The 13,579-nt window shown below is 56.9% G+C and overlaps 3 protein-coding genes across 3 annotated transcripts; all 3 read left to right on the forward strand.

Annotated features, from left to right (window-relative positions):
- Nucleotides 1-253: 253 nt before the first annotated feature.
- On the forward strand, nt 254-5,637 carry ABB37_02900 (Phosphatidylinositol kinase; the record flags this gene model as incomplete). Its single annotated transcript, XM_015800054.1, has 1 exon — nt 254-5,637. The coding sequence occupies exon 1, from the start codon at nt 1,261-1,263 to the stop codon at nt 5,635-5,637; it is 4,377 nt and encodes a 1,458-aa protein (XP_015661656.1). The 5' UTR covers nt 254-1,260.
- Nucleotides 5,638-6,528: 891 nt separating this feature from the next.
- On the forward strand, nt 6,529-8,659 carry ABB37_02901 (hypothetical protein; the record flags this gene model as incomplete). The annotated part of the gene is made up of 1 exon (XM_015800055.1): nt 6,529-8,659. The coding sequence occupies exon 1, from the start codon at nt 6,890-6,892 to the stop codon at nt 8,657-8,659; it is 1,770 nt and encodes a 589-aa protein (XP_015661657.1). The 5' UTR covers nt 6,529-6,889.
- Nucleotides 8,660-9,574: 915 nt separating this feature from the next.
- ABB37_02902 (hypothetical protein) lies at nt 9,575-13,384 on the forward strand (the record flags this gene model as incomplete). The annotated part of the gene is made up of 1 exon (XM_015800056.1): nt 9,575-13,384. One exon carries the CDS (start codon nt 9,575-9,577, stop codon nt 13,382-13,384), a length of 3,810 nt encoding a protein of 1,269 aa, XP_015661658.1.
- Nucleotides 13,385-13,579: the final 195 nt, after the last annotated feature.

The following is a 13,579-nucleotide window of genomic DNA, read 5'->3' on the forward strand; positions in this document are numbered from 1 at the left end:
GGAGGCTGTACCCGCTTCTTAGTCAGTTGTTTTCGAACCAGCATGCTTCATTTTCATTCTTTCCCACCCTAAGCGCCACTCGTTGATTTCACTCTCCCTTCCATTTCCCTCGCTTCCTTCTCTGTATCAACGTCAAACCCAACGACGAGCTGCAACTGTCTCGTTCTTATATATATATATATATATATATATATATATATATATATATACATATATTCTTCCCACCTTTCGTGTGTACTGCTGCTGTGTGGCAAGGCAGCTCCAGCCGGATTCTTTCTTTCACTTCCTGCGCTGCGCATCTGCTGCTGTCTTTTCGTGCGTGTTTTCCTTCCATTTTCTCAGCCTTTATTCGATTGCAATCATTTGCAGCTGCCGCCCATTTTTTTCCCTTTTCCATAATCTGCCATCATCAGCAAACGTGAGGTTTCATTTCCCTCATTGCTGTCTCCTCTTGCCATATTAGTTTTTCTTTTTATTTTCTCGGCATCTGCGTTGTTTTCCTTTTGCGTGTGGGTGTTCCCCGCTAGGCGTGTGCTTCCCATGTGAAGCGCCCTTTGTTTGTCGCTGTCGTCAACGGTGTGTTTTCACGCCAGTAAGTCAAGAAAATAAGGAAAAAGAGGGAAGAAGACGATCACTTTTTGTGTTTCTATTTTTTCTCGTGGGTACTCTCGTGTTTCACCCCCCCCCTCCCCTCCATTGTGCCATCGGGTGTCTTCTTCCTCTCCTCTTTTTGTGTTTTTTCTTTCCTTTTCCCCTGCTAGTGTGATACGGAGCTGCTAAATAAAATCCCGCCCCGATCTGCCAAACCGTGTTCGCAGGAGTTTGTGCCCTTTGTACTGCTAATACTGCCCTTTCATGATTCCATTTAAAAGAAAAGAAAAAACTCCCAGCAACGTATATATTTGTGTACCTTCTCTTGGATTGACTTGTGCTTGCCGGTTTTTTATTTGTTTTTCTTCTCTCCTCCTCCCCCCCCCCCTCACGTGTTATCTGCTTCGTATCTTGGTCTTCTTCATTATTTTTTGTGTCGGAAGGTGCTACAGCGTTTCACTTCCGGTTTGTGGGCAGCGGCTTTAGTATTTCTCTTTCTACCCCCCGGTGACGAGTTCACGTGGTGGTTTCTTTGGTGCTCCTGCGTGCCTGCACGCGAGCGATAGCGTATACATATCGCTGTTGCGTCTTCTATCCTCCTGCTGCTTTTTTTTCTCTTTTCTTTATTATTATTTTTCTGCTGATTGTTGCAACGACGAAATCAAAGTCATGAGCGATCATTCAGTTCCTTCGCGGTCGCCGGAGCTTGGCGCTCGTGGAGAGGACGCGACTGCCACCAATGCCGCCTCTGCCAGCCATTCACCGCCCCCCACCACTCCCACACCGCTGGACGCGGTTTGGTTGGGTGTGTACGACCGAGTGAGCCACACCTGCTTCCGCGTCCAAATTCATGACCCACTGTTTCTCCATATCCTCAACAACAGCGTCGTGCCGGCTGCGGAGAGCGACGGCGCGCTACCGTTTGAGATGTCTGAGTTCGTCGAATACGTCGACGCCTACGAGCGCGAGAGGGCGCATCAGCAAGCTGCCGCCACTGCGCGGCGCAACGGCACCGGCAGCAACGGAAGCTTTGGCTGGGCGAGCGGTGGCATCTACTCCGCGAGCAGCGGGCTGGCGGGTAAAGGTGTGGGCAGCGATGCGACAGCTGCGTCCGCTACCGAACATGCTCCCGCACATTCCAGTTCTCTCAACAGCGGCCTCCCTCTTTCCACGCTTGTGGCGGGTGCTGCTGCCGCCGCCTCACCGCTGAAACTGGAAGATGCCCTCCGACAGACTCTCAGCGACAACTCCGACTTCTTTTTCCGTTTGGCGAGTGTGGCCTATCAGCTGGAGCCGGATCTGTACGGCGTGCGGTCGTACAAGGCCGCCCAAACGCTGTCGTCGGTGGCTGGCGGCACCGGTGCAGGGATTCGCGGAGGCGACAACCCGGCCAACGTGAAGAGCGTCAGCCGTGAGGGAGTGGATGCCGGCGGCGGTGCTGCTCGTGGTGGCAGTGTTGTCTCACCTGCCCCTCCTGCTTCTCCGAGACTTCTTTCTCCGTCTTCTGCCCTTGCGGCGGGCAGCCTCGTCTCGGCGGCGGCGAGTGGTGTGTCCTCCATGTTCGCCAACACGCTCACCGCGCCTGCGGTACCCGCCCCCCACCATCGCAACTACGCGGTGAACAAGGGCTACAGTGCGGCCTTCCACCTGTGCGCGCGGCTGTTTGCGTTAGTCTACCGCGATCACTGCCAAGCCCTTGCAGAAAAGATATCGGCCCGCTTCTCTGCCCTGCGCGTGGAGGACTGCGTGAAGTACCGCAAGGCCGTGTGGACCGGGTTTCACCTGAAGGCCGTCGACCCGTATCGGTCCGGTGCGCGCTCGGAGTCGAACTTGGAGCTGCGCTGGGTCAGTGAGAACATCAAGGATGACAAGCACCTCTTCCCAGACGGCGGCGTTGTGCCGTATCCGCAGCATCCGCGGCAGCAGCACTCACCGACGTCGAACATGACACGCATCGTGGACGCCACGCTGTCCTACGTCGCGAATGCGCGCCGCCGCGTGCGGCCGGGCGGCGCCTCGAACAGCTCTACCGCCGGCACCACCGCCGGCAACCGGACGAAAAGAGACGCGACGGGCACCTCCACCGCGTCCCCCCACCGTGAGACCGCAGGCGAGGGTACCGCGGCGACGGAGAACGAGATCCAAACCTTTGGTCTCACGAAGCTCTTGCACAACCCGAGCTGGCAGAAGGATGAGGAGTCGTCGGACACGTGCCCGAGCTGCGGACGGGTCTTCTTCAGCGTCGGTCGCCCTCTCGGCGCGCGCGCCCACCACTGTCGCAGCTGCGGTGTCCGCCTCTGCATTTTCTGCATCACGAAGCGGGTCCACTACTCGTTTGCGAAGCTGACGAAGCCCGGCAGCGTTGACGAGGCGGAGGAGCGCTTCGTGTGCGACACGTGCTACCGTGAGTACGAAGCGACCCGACAGCTGCATTACTTGGGGGCTCTCTTCGCGTTTGCCGGTCTGGGCTTCAGTGACTTGGTGCTGTGCCGCACTGTGAACGAGCAGTGGAGAGAGGCGGCGGAGCTGTGCATCAGTGAGTATCGATTGCTGTTGCACAACTGTGACTCTGACATGCACTCCGTCATGACCCCTGTCGGTATTCTGCTGCAGAACAGCTTGTTTCTGCTGCTGGGCGATGGGCCGACCGCGTCAGTATCCGTCGTGCACCACCCGGAAGCCGCGCTGCTGCTGCTGAAGTTCATTGCGACAGAGAACTTGTGGATGCAGGACGCTTCGTACTACTTCATCACACGTCTCAGCAGCTCTATCCTGAACCGCGCCGATACGGTGCTCACCAAGCTGCCGAGCTCCTCCAGTGCGGCCAACGCGAGCAACGAAGACAAAAAGCGCGCGTTCCATCTCCCCGTGGTGCCCACCCTCAGTCACTGGCACCTCTTCTGCACCGCCTTCTGCTCCCGCATCAGTTCCAGCTTCTTCTTTGTCAAGTGTGCCGAGCTGCTCTGCGCGGCCCCGGTGCGGGTGTACGACGCCTACCTCGCCAGAGCGCTGGAGCGCATGACGCGACTGTACCTCAGCACGACGCCGCTTTGGAGCCGTCTGGCCAGCGCCAATCGCGCCACGGAGGTGGCCTTTCTGGGTTCGGAGAGGCAAGACGGGCCGCCGCCGCCGCTGCCATCGTCGTCGTCGTCATCGTTCACCCAGTCCGCCGCACCGCTGCCGCTGCCGACGCTTTCGGACGTGACGGAAGGCCAACTGGTGACAATATGGCTGTTGGACATGCTCCACAAGGACGCTCTTGTACCAGCCCCCCGGCGTCGCTATCAGCAGCTGCTGGAGCACGTCATCCCCACCGTGGCCACCTCCAGCCTCTCCCTCGTCTTTATCATGCTCCTCTCGCTCAAGTCCACCTACAGCTACTACGGCTACGACGAGGAGCTGTTTGGCTTGTGGCGGTCGCGCATTTTGGCCGAGGTGGACCGGGTGGACCCCGCGGCAAAGGATCGCGTGGTGGCGACGCTGGACTTCTACGCGGCGCTGGATCGCTTCTGTGCGCAGTCCTCGGCGGTGAATCAAGTCTCGGTGGTGGAGTGGATCGTGCGGTACTGCGCGCGTGGACGAGCCATGACGGCCCCGAAGCCGACCGAGGGCGGTGCTGCGGCGACGACGCGAGCCGGCCATCCAAACTATGCAGACCTCCCCAAGCCGATGCTGAACCCCTTCAAGCCGTACATGGTCGTCCGCTCTATTCGGCTCTCCGGAGTCCGGGTGGCGCTCAACGCGGCAACGAAGCCGATATGGCTCGCGTTTAGCACGTGGACGTGCGCGCAGCACAGCGCCTGTGATGAGACGTGTCGCAACGACGAGGCCGCCGCAGCGAAGGCGACGGCAACGACACTGCCTTCATCCGTCCCACCTGCTGCGACCTCCACACCTCCCCCGTCGACCGCCTTGGAGGCGCAAGCAGAAAACTCCAATGCGACCCCAACGCCTCCGCCAAGTGCTTCTCCCAACACGGCTGCTGCTGCTGCTGCTGCTGCTGCGAGCGTTGCGCAGGAGTGCATGTTTCTGTATAAGCGCGAGAACGTGGAGCGTGATCAGCTGATGTGCATTTCCTCGCGTCTGCTGCAGATGCTGCTGGCGAGCGAGATCGGCAACGCGGAGATGCTCGACTACAGCGTTCTCCCGCTGTCGTGCGACTCGGGGCTGATTGAGAAGGCTGCCGGCCGCGAGCTGTCGAGCCTGGATAACATGGACATCACGAGCTACGTACTGCACCGAGGACAGCAAGGTTGCATCAACTTCCTCGCCTCCGCAAAGCTGTTTCTGCTCCTCAACTACATCTTCAGTATCGGTGACCGCCACAAAGGCAACGTGCTTATCGGCAGCAACGGCGCCCTGCTTCACATTGACTTCCGCTTTATCTTTTCCGAGAAGACCTTTGTTGAGAAGCTGGCTCGCACCACGGTGCGCATCGACGACGCCTTCCTCGCTGCAGTGGAGCAGTGTCAGTTAAGACCCCGTGCCGCCGCCGCCGCCACGGCAGCAAAAGAACAAGCAGCTGCCGCTGGTACTGGTTCGCCTCTCTTTCCACGCACACGTGCCTTTCCGCCGGTGTCACCTCGGAATGCAGAGAGCAACAATGTCGCGAACACTACCCTCACCGCGACGGCCTCCACCGCCGCCGGCGCGGAGGCTCCACCGACGCCTGCGGAGCTGCGCGCCGACTTCTTCGCGTCGGCGGCGGAGTGGTTTGTGCATGTGCGACCCTTCGCTGCCATCTTCTACGAGCTGTGGCTCTACGCGGTGCATCGGCACACAGTGCCCTACGACGAGAAGGAGCTGCTGGCGATGCTGAACACCTTGTTTGACCGACACGCCTCGCAGAGTTCCAGCGCGAGTAAGTTCAGCACGACGATGCGGGAGTCGGTGAACGTGTGCCGACTGAAGGACGTCACGCACTCGAGCGCGGAGGTGCTGCGCGGCTTCACGGATCAGGTGTCGCGACGGGTGTCGGAGAGCGGTGCAGGCGCGGTGAAGATGATGGGTACCATGTGGACGAGCTGGTGGACGCGGGGACCTTGATACAGCTTGTATGGCTAAGATGCTATCTCTCTCTCTCTTTCTCTGTTTTATTTACGATGTACCTTGAAGCGCTGCTTTCTCTGTTTTCGCTGAATCTCCCCTTTCTAGCTTTCCATTTTTCTCAGATTCCTTTTGAGGGCGCGTTCTCTTTCTTTCTCTTTCGTTTTTCCTCCACGACGGGGGAGAGGAGGATTCCTCCGTTTACCGGCTCATCTATCAGGTTCAGGAGAACAACAGAATCAAGGAACGTATTTTTGTTTTTTAACTAACCGCGTCTCTTCTTGTCCCTCGCTACTGTATTTTTTATTCATTTCTCTCCCTATATATATTTGCTCGCTATAGGTGTGTTTTGTTTGCTGAAAGACTCCCCTCTTCAGGGGGTGTGTTTTCTCATGCCTGGACAATAGATGGTGCGACGGAAGGAGAGCAAGAACGGAAAAAGAACAAAATAAAGGAGCTTTTAGATGAACAAGGAAGGGAAAGAATAATCGGCGTCGTAGGAGACATTTTGTTTTCTCTCTATGTGTGATGTCTGCAGCGCCGACACTCGTTGGCTAACGTCTCGTAAGTGAATTCGCAAGCGAAACATCACAGCAGAACAGCAACCGAAAATGGGCCAGCGCAAGATGACGCCTTCTTTTTTTTCCCTTTATTTATTTGTAGTTCATAATAGATAGAGGATGAGTTGTAGATCTTCTTTCTCTCTCTCTCTGTGTGTGTAGAGCTTGATGCCGTCATTTTGAGCTTCTCTGTTTCGTATTCTCGTACACACAACGGTAGAATTGTGTCGGAATCCATCTTGCCTGCATTTTTATAGACAAAGAGGGCAACGACTCATCTTCCTTCCTCCGCCTCCTTCTTTTCTGTTCCTTCTTCTTCTTTTTTTTTTTCAGCCATTTTGTCTACACTGAGGCACAAACAAACAAGAAGGGCTTTATGCACCTGCACCTTTGATAAAATAGAGAAGGCTGTTGCGTTATCGCATGCACAAACAACAGCGAACACACGCACACATAACCTCCAAATAGACACATACACGCGCACGCTAATGCTTCTTTTCCATTGAAGCTCTTCGCAACACTATCGGGCAACGTATTAATACTGCTGATATTTGTGGCAACATCACGAGGCACAACAGTACAAAACAAACTCATAGAAATCAACGAAATCACGACCATCTAGAACAATCGGTTGCTGCCTTGGAAAACTCCTTCTTTTTCTTTCTCGAAGAACATAATTGACTAGAATAATCATGGCTACTTCTTCCAACACTACGACCGTGGTGCCGAGCTTCGCCACTGTTACCTTGGCGTTCTCAGAGAGTGACCCCGCTGTAGTGCCAGGCGCAGCCGCCGGTGCGATGGAACCAAAGACGATGCGCGTACCGATTTCCTCACAAACGACCGTTCGCGAACTCGCGAAGGGGGCGATGGCTCGCTACATGTTTTCACTGCGTCGCACCGCCAAGAGCACCGACCTCGTCGCTCGCCAGCTGTTTCGCACCGGTATTGTGGTGACGGATGTTCACCTACGCAGCTTTCAGGACACGACGGAGTTGGCCAACAAAGCAGACGAGTCTTTGACCACGCACGACATCGAATCACAACTGCCTCCCTGCAGGATTGAGCTGTTCTCCGATGACTGTGTGGTGCACGTAGTACAGGTGAGGGAGGAGGTGGTATACATGCGCTTTAAGGCCGCAACGGAAAGGTCGCGCAAGAGGAAAGGTGAGCGGCTGGACCCTACATCCAAGAGCGCCACTTCGCCCATGGTAGAGGTAGAGGACACAACTGACCGTGACAGCAAGACGCATTCATCGAATGTGACTCCATCGGCGGTCCAGCCGGTGCCCGACGCAGACAGCTCGCGTGCCATGCCCGCCGAGGATTCCACCGCGGCCAGTCTCTCCACCGATGACGATGTCGTGTGCGTGAGCGGAGCGGAGAAGGGGGCCGGCAAGGGTGGCATATCCATACCCATGCCGTTGCCACCGTTCGGCGTTGCACCAGTCGCGGCCGCTCTTCTCAATTACGCCACCACTTCGAAAAAGACCTGTGAGACGTCGTTGGGGTGCGATGTGCGTCCCAGTGCCTCTTCTCCCTCTACCGCGGACGACAAAGAAGACGACGAGGACGATGTGGAAGCTTCGACGTCAAGCGAGCGGGACGACAGCGAAGCAGAACTGCTGAGCATCGCTCGGTCCATCGCTACGCTGCGGCAGGATGAAACGCGCCGCATGCCGTGGGGGCCGGATGCGTACAAGCACTTTGCCACCAACTACGTGAACAGTCCCCAAAAGATCATGACAGGGCGCTACAACTCCTACAAGCACCAGCTGCCGCCCCCTTCGGTGAAGCTGCATCATAACCAGTCAGCACCGAAGACCGTGAGGTCCCCCCATGCAGGAATGGTCGCGATCAAGGAACTGAACAAGCCAGCAAAAGAGCCACCGGTGAAGCAACGCCGGGAAGAAAAGGTGGAGGGGGGTGCTCCTCTCACGAGCAGCCGTATCGAGGAAATCAGTAGTTGCGACGACTCACAAGTCAGCGTTATGCTGAGCTGCGGTTCAAGCAGTCGGAGCATCACACCCAGTGCACGAGCGGTGCGCGATACACTCGGCTGCGTGTTTCCTCCGGCACCACCTCCAGAGAGATACAGCGCGACCGCCACTGTGGACTCCGTGTCGACGAACTCTACGATCGCGGAGGAGAGCGTGCAAAGTGTAGACGGCAAACGAGAAGAGGAAGAGACACAAACGGTATATTCAGCGCAGATTCCCGTCGAAGCTGGTATTGTGACCTCCACTACCCCTGCTAATGCAGTGATGGGTGCCACCGTTTCTCTCACGACTCCGAGCACTGTAGCGAAACCTGTGCAGGGGCTCGTGGCACGTCAGCTGAGCTTTGATGAGGAGTGCGAAAGTGGCTCGGGCAAAGCGACCAAACAGAATGGCTCGATTGGTGAGGCGAGTACACAGGCGGTGCAGGTGCTGAGTGTGCAGCGGATGTCGCCTTGCGCGTAGTTGAATGCGTGTCTCGTAGGCCTCAGAGCGCACGTTCATTCCTTTTTTTTTAGCCTTGTTTTGTTGACTGCCCTGAACCGAATGGACGTCTCTGTTTATTACTGTTGGTGTCAAATAGAGCTGCACCAGTTTCCATAACAGCTGTAGAAGGATTGGCTGCTTTTCCATAGAGCTGTGGCAGCCTTTCTGCGTCTTTTATTATTATTATTTCCCCTCTCTGTTACGCCCTCCCCGTTGTTCTTGACGGTAATCGGTGGTCAAGATCTTGACTAAATTTGGTGTCTGAAGCACATACGCACACACACATGCACATACACTATATATATCACGACAAGTTCCCATTTGCCTGTAATTATTATTTTTCCACACAGCTTCACGTACCATCATCGTTATGAGCTTAGGATGGCCATACCACTGCTGCCGTGATGTATGTGTTTCTCAGGTGTCGGCTCGAGTAGCATGTCTGCTAGCTTGAGCTGCGTTCTCCCTACTTCTCACTTCATAGAGTTGTGAAGAGAAAAGAATCCAATCATCCTGATAAAGGTATTGCGGAAATAAGAGGAAAGACGACTTCAGTTTACCTTATTATTATTTCTCTATGTGACAGAAGCGGCAACGCCATCATACGTGGCTCCACGCATGCGAAGAGCCCTTCCTTTAACTCTCGCGTTTTTTCCTCACGACTTCCTCTTCTCTTACATGCGATGGCGGCTCTGTACGGCTCCAGCACCCCCTCTCCCCCTTACCCCCCCCCCTCCCCCCGCCACCAACACACACACAGACACATCGAGGCACACTTCATAGAAGGGCGACAACAGTAGCAAACACGCATAGATGAAATAAACAAACAAAAGCTAATAATACCCTCTTGAACAGCCGCCTCGAAGAGCCTGCTCCAAAGTACGTGTGCCGGCCATGGCTGTTCCTCCTCTTTCTGTACGCGTGTCTCTGTTTCAAGCTAGAGCGGACGCAAAAAGTTCTTGCACTACCGTCGTGGGCCATGTTGATGACGGCACGACTGGTACGCACGACGGCGCTGCGAAGCTTTTGCGGAGCTGCGTAGACAACTACCGCGGTGACGTACTCCTTCCTCTGCCTTCGCTGACGTCGTCCACGAAGGCAGACGATGCTTGTGAGAGTCGCGCACGAACCGCAGCGCAGCTCATTGCGGGCCTCGAACAACGCCTGACGAGGTACTGCGTCCTGCACGTCCCAAAGTCTCGCATGAAGACATTTGTGCAGGAGAACTGCTTGTCAGAGTCCGCTCTTATTCCACATTCAGCCCAAGGTTGCAGTGACATACTCTCGCCTGCTGACGCTGACGATGGAGAAGACGGGACCCAGCGAGATTCGATATCCTCCACACGTTATTGTGCGGACTGCTCCGCGCCGCTTGTGAAGGAAGCTGCGGGTACTTCGGGGGTTTTATCGGATGAAAAAGTGCCGTGGATTCGTATTTGTCAGCTGCAGCGCATGCTAGGTGAACGTGGAGGCAGCACAGCCCGCATTCCCACAGCAGAAGAGTGGATGCTCCGGCAGCAAGGGCCAACAGACCTGTATGTGTCGGATGACGAAGCCAATGCACTACCCATCGAGCCTGTGGAAGCCGACTCTTTCCTCACAGGTGGCGAGTGCTTCGCAGCTTTCTTTCAGCTGCAGATGATCTCGCCTGGTGAGCGGGAGAAAAAGCTGATCTCCTCGCAGGAAGTTGTGGACGAGCCGCCCCCAGCGATGCGGCCGATGCAGCCGGCTGCGCAGTCCTTCTTCACGGTGCATGCGTTTCACAACACCGTGCGTATCGGACTTCCACCTCCGTTGTCTGCTTCATCGGATGAGAGGAAAGAACATCTCCGCAACTCCGCGTTGCCGAGTCTACGAAGTGTCGTATGGAGTCGACTGCAAGCGCAGCGAGGTGTGAAGGTGCGACGGCTGTTAGACCCGCAAACGGGAGCGGCGGTGCTGCCGTGCGAATCAACTTCGGCCCTCATGGCGGCCTCGCTTACCACGTTCGTTGCCGAGTGCGACGAGCCGGCAGAGCACCAACAACGGGAAGGGCCCACACAGGAGCTGCCTGGACTTCCCTCCTCTTCGACTTCCACTCCCGCGGTACAGACGCAACGGCTTTCGAGAGGAGCAAGGAGCTGCCTGACGCAGCCGAACGCTGATCTCTTCGAAAACCTTGTCGGCCTCCGTGCCCAGCGTCGCGAAGACCAGTACTACTACGACGGCTTTCAGAGCCGTGACTGGGCGGATCAGCGCACGGCCATTTCGTTGAGTGAGTTGCCGAGCGAGTCGGAACTGCGGATGACGTCGGTGGCGAGTCAGGCCTCCGACTTCACCGCGATCTATCCGCACCCTTCCTCTTCGCGTCACCCGTCTCAGGCGTCTCGCACGACGGCCTCGGCGTTTACGGTGTCGACGGAGAACAGCCGCTCTCGACCTTTTCCTGTCGTGCCCGACGAGGGGGAGGAGACAAGCAACGGTGGTGTTGTGCTGGAACGGCGGGGAGAGAGCGACCATGACGGGAAAAACTGCTATTCAGGTGACGTTACAGCACAAAACGTCGCGGTTTCTCGTGACACACACAATGCTGACGCGACAGCACGCAGCCCAGGCAGCACGGCGAGAGACACCGTGTCACCGTTCGTGAACGACCAGTCTCATTTGTTTGGGCTGCAAGACTCGCTGCGTGACATGAACGAGGTGTTTCTGTACGAGGACGAAGAAACGGTAATAGAGCCGCAGGACGGTGGTCAGCCGAAGACCGATCTTAATGGGCAAGATGAGTCTTTCAGCCCACGGCAGCGACGCGGCTCACTCGTGTGGAGTACACCCGCCGCTCGAGGGTGTGCCGGTGGTTTCAACTTTGCGGAGAGGGGCATGAGTACGACGCCGCTGACGTATCGCACGAGCACGCAGCTGTCCACATCGCCGGCACATTCTCCTCATGCCGCCTATGCGGATGAACACAAACGGGAGATGATGAGCGATCCACCCGTTCAGCGATTCATCTTTCCTCTTTCTCCATCTCAATCGCCATCGACCTCAACAAACGGCAACGCAGAGGAAGATGGAGAGGAGCGAAGAGCAGAGTCGATGCTAGAGCAAGCAAACACAGGTGCCTTCTTGGATGACTTGGGTGCATCGGCCCCCAACGAAGGGGTAGACGAGGACTCCGTGGAGGACGAGGAAGACAGCGAAGCCAACGATGAAGCGTCCACAGAGAGCGGTGCTGCTGTTTCATCTGACCGCCCCTCTCCTTCCCGCTCCCACCCCCGCCCCAACAACGGTCACAAACAGCAAGAGGTAGACACGGAGACTATAAAAGCTACCGCCACCCCGCTTCGGCAACAGTTCAGCCCATCCTCCTCGACTCACCATTTCGCTTGCACGCCCCCTTCCCACTCGAAGTCTTCGGCGTCGCCGTCGTCGCCGCTGCCGCTGTCTGTGACGCTGTCGCAGGTCGACTCGCATCTCTTCGCGTCCGCCGGGTCGGACGAAGCCACCACGCCGCTGCCTTACTGCGCCACTAGTTCCTCCCGTTGCCGCACCGCCGAGCAGGAGCTGCGCGGTCACCTTCGGAGCCTGAATCCACTGTCCACGCAGAGCAGTCAAACAAAGAGCCAAGGGATGGGAAAGATGGGCAGTGGAAGGCGGCAGCAAGAACACGATCAACACGCTCCGCCGCCTGGAGGGAATGCATGGGGGCCACGATTCTCTTCTGCTGCGGGCCCACAAACGACAAAGCGACCCCGTGAAAACCAAGACGGTGGCGTCGTCGACGCACTTCACTCTGCTACGCCGCGAAGGGACGATGCGTCGTGGCGGAGCACCCCGCACGGTTCCCACGCACGGCCTGTCGGCACGGATGCCGCACGCGTCGGCTCGACAAGCTCATCGCCGCCCTCCACGGTCGCAGCCAGACGACAAGCGAGGCACCGCTCCCCCATTTACTTCTCCCCGGACGAGTTACTGGGCATGACGGCAAATCCCCTGACGGCCTCCGGGGGTGCGAAATCGTCGCGTTTTGCGTCGTGCTCTTCTTCACTGTCTTCGCGCGGTGGCTCTGCTTCCGGGGAACGGGCGAGCGAGGCGTACAACCAAGGCGCCCAGTTTGACCGCCGCTACCCGCCCTTTATCGCTTCGTACCCCTTGCATGAAAGCGACTTCATGAATGCCGGGGATGGGGTGGCGAAGTGGGGCCACGAATCGGGCACGCCCAACCCTCGCTCGTCTCCGCGAAAACAGCACCCACAAAATCCACAGCAGCACAACACTCCCTCGCAGCCTCTCACGTCTTCGGGACCTGATCTTCACGGCTGTCGGAGTCCGCTGCACCCGCCTCCCTTTGTTTCTTGTTTTCCAGAATCGTTTTCGGCCCGACGACGCCGGCAATACCCCTCGCAGCCGCAGCCGCAGATGACCGATACGAATTATACGCCGGGCACGGTACGCGTTTCGTCGCAACGCCTGCGTCGCTCGGAGTCGCATTCTGCCTCGGGGATCGAGACGTGGGTGCGCTTCAGCGACGTCGACGGCGATGAGACGAGCGGAAAGATTGGCTGTGCGGGCGTGAGCAGCGGCGACGATGACGAACTGATGCTCGTGACACAGCAGGAAATTCCAGACTACACCGCGGAGCTGAGCTCCTCAGACAGTGAGGAGGCGATGAACCGAGCCGACGACGAGGAAGATGAAAGTGACGGCAGCACCGAGTCGAGCTGATCTCTTCTGCCTCTTCCAAAAGAAAGAACGTGAACGATTGGGGTAATGCCCTCTCCAACCGTCTCCGAGACTTACATTTTGAATCGTGCAAGATGCTTTGGCGCTATTCAACGAAGCCGTCACTTCGGCCCTAAAAAAGAAAGAAAAAACAGCTAGTGCTAAAAAGATACACGATCGTCTCTTGTTGTGTTTCCC

This window comes from Leptomonas pyrrhocoris, assembly GCF_001293395.1.
Source record: "Leptomonas pyrrhocoris isolate H10 chromosome Unknown, whole genome shotgun sequence".
NCBI classification, from domain to species: Eukaryota; Euglenozoa; class Kinetoplastea; order Trypanosomatida; family Trypanosomatidae; genus Leptomonas; species Leptomonas pyrrhocoris.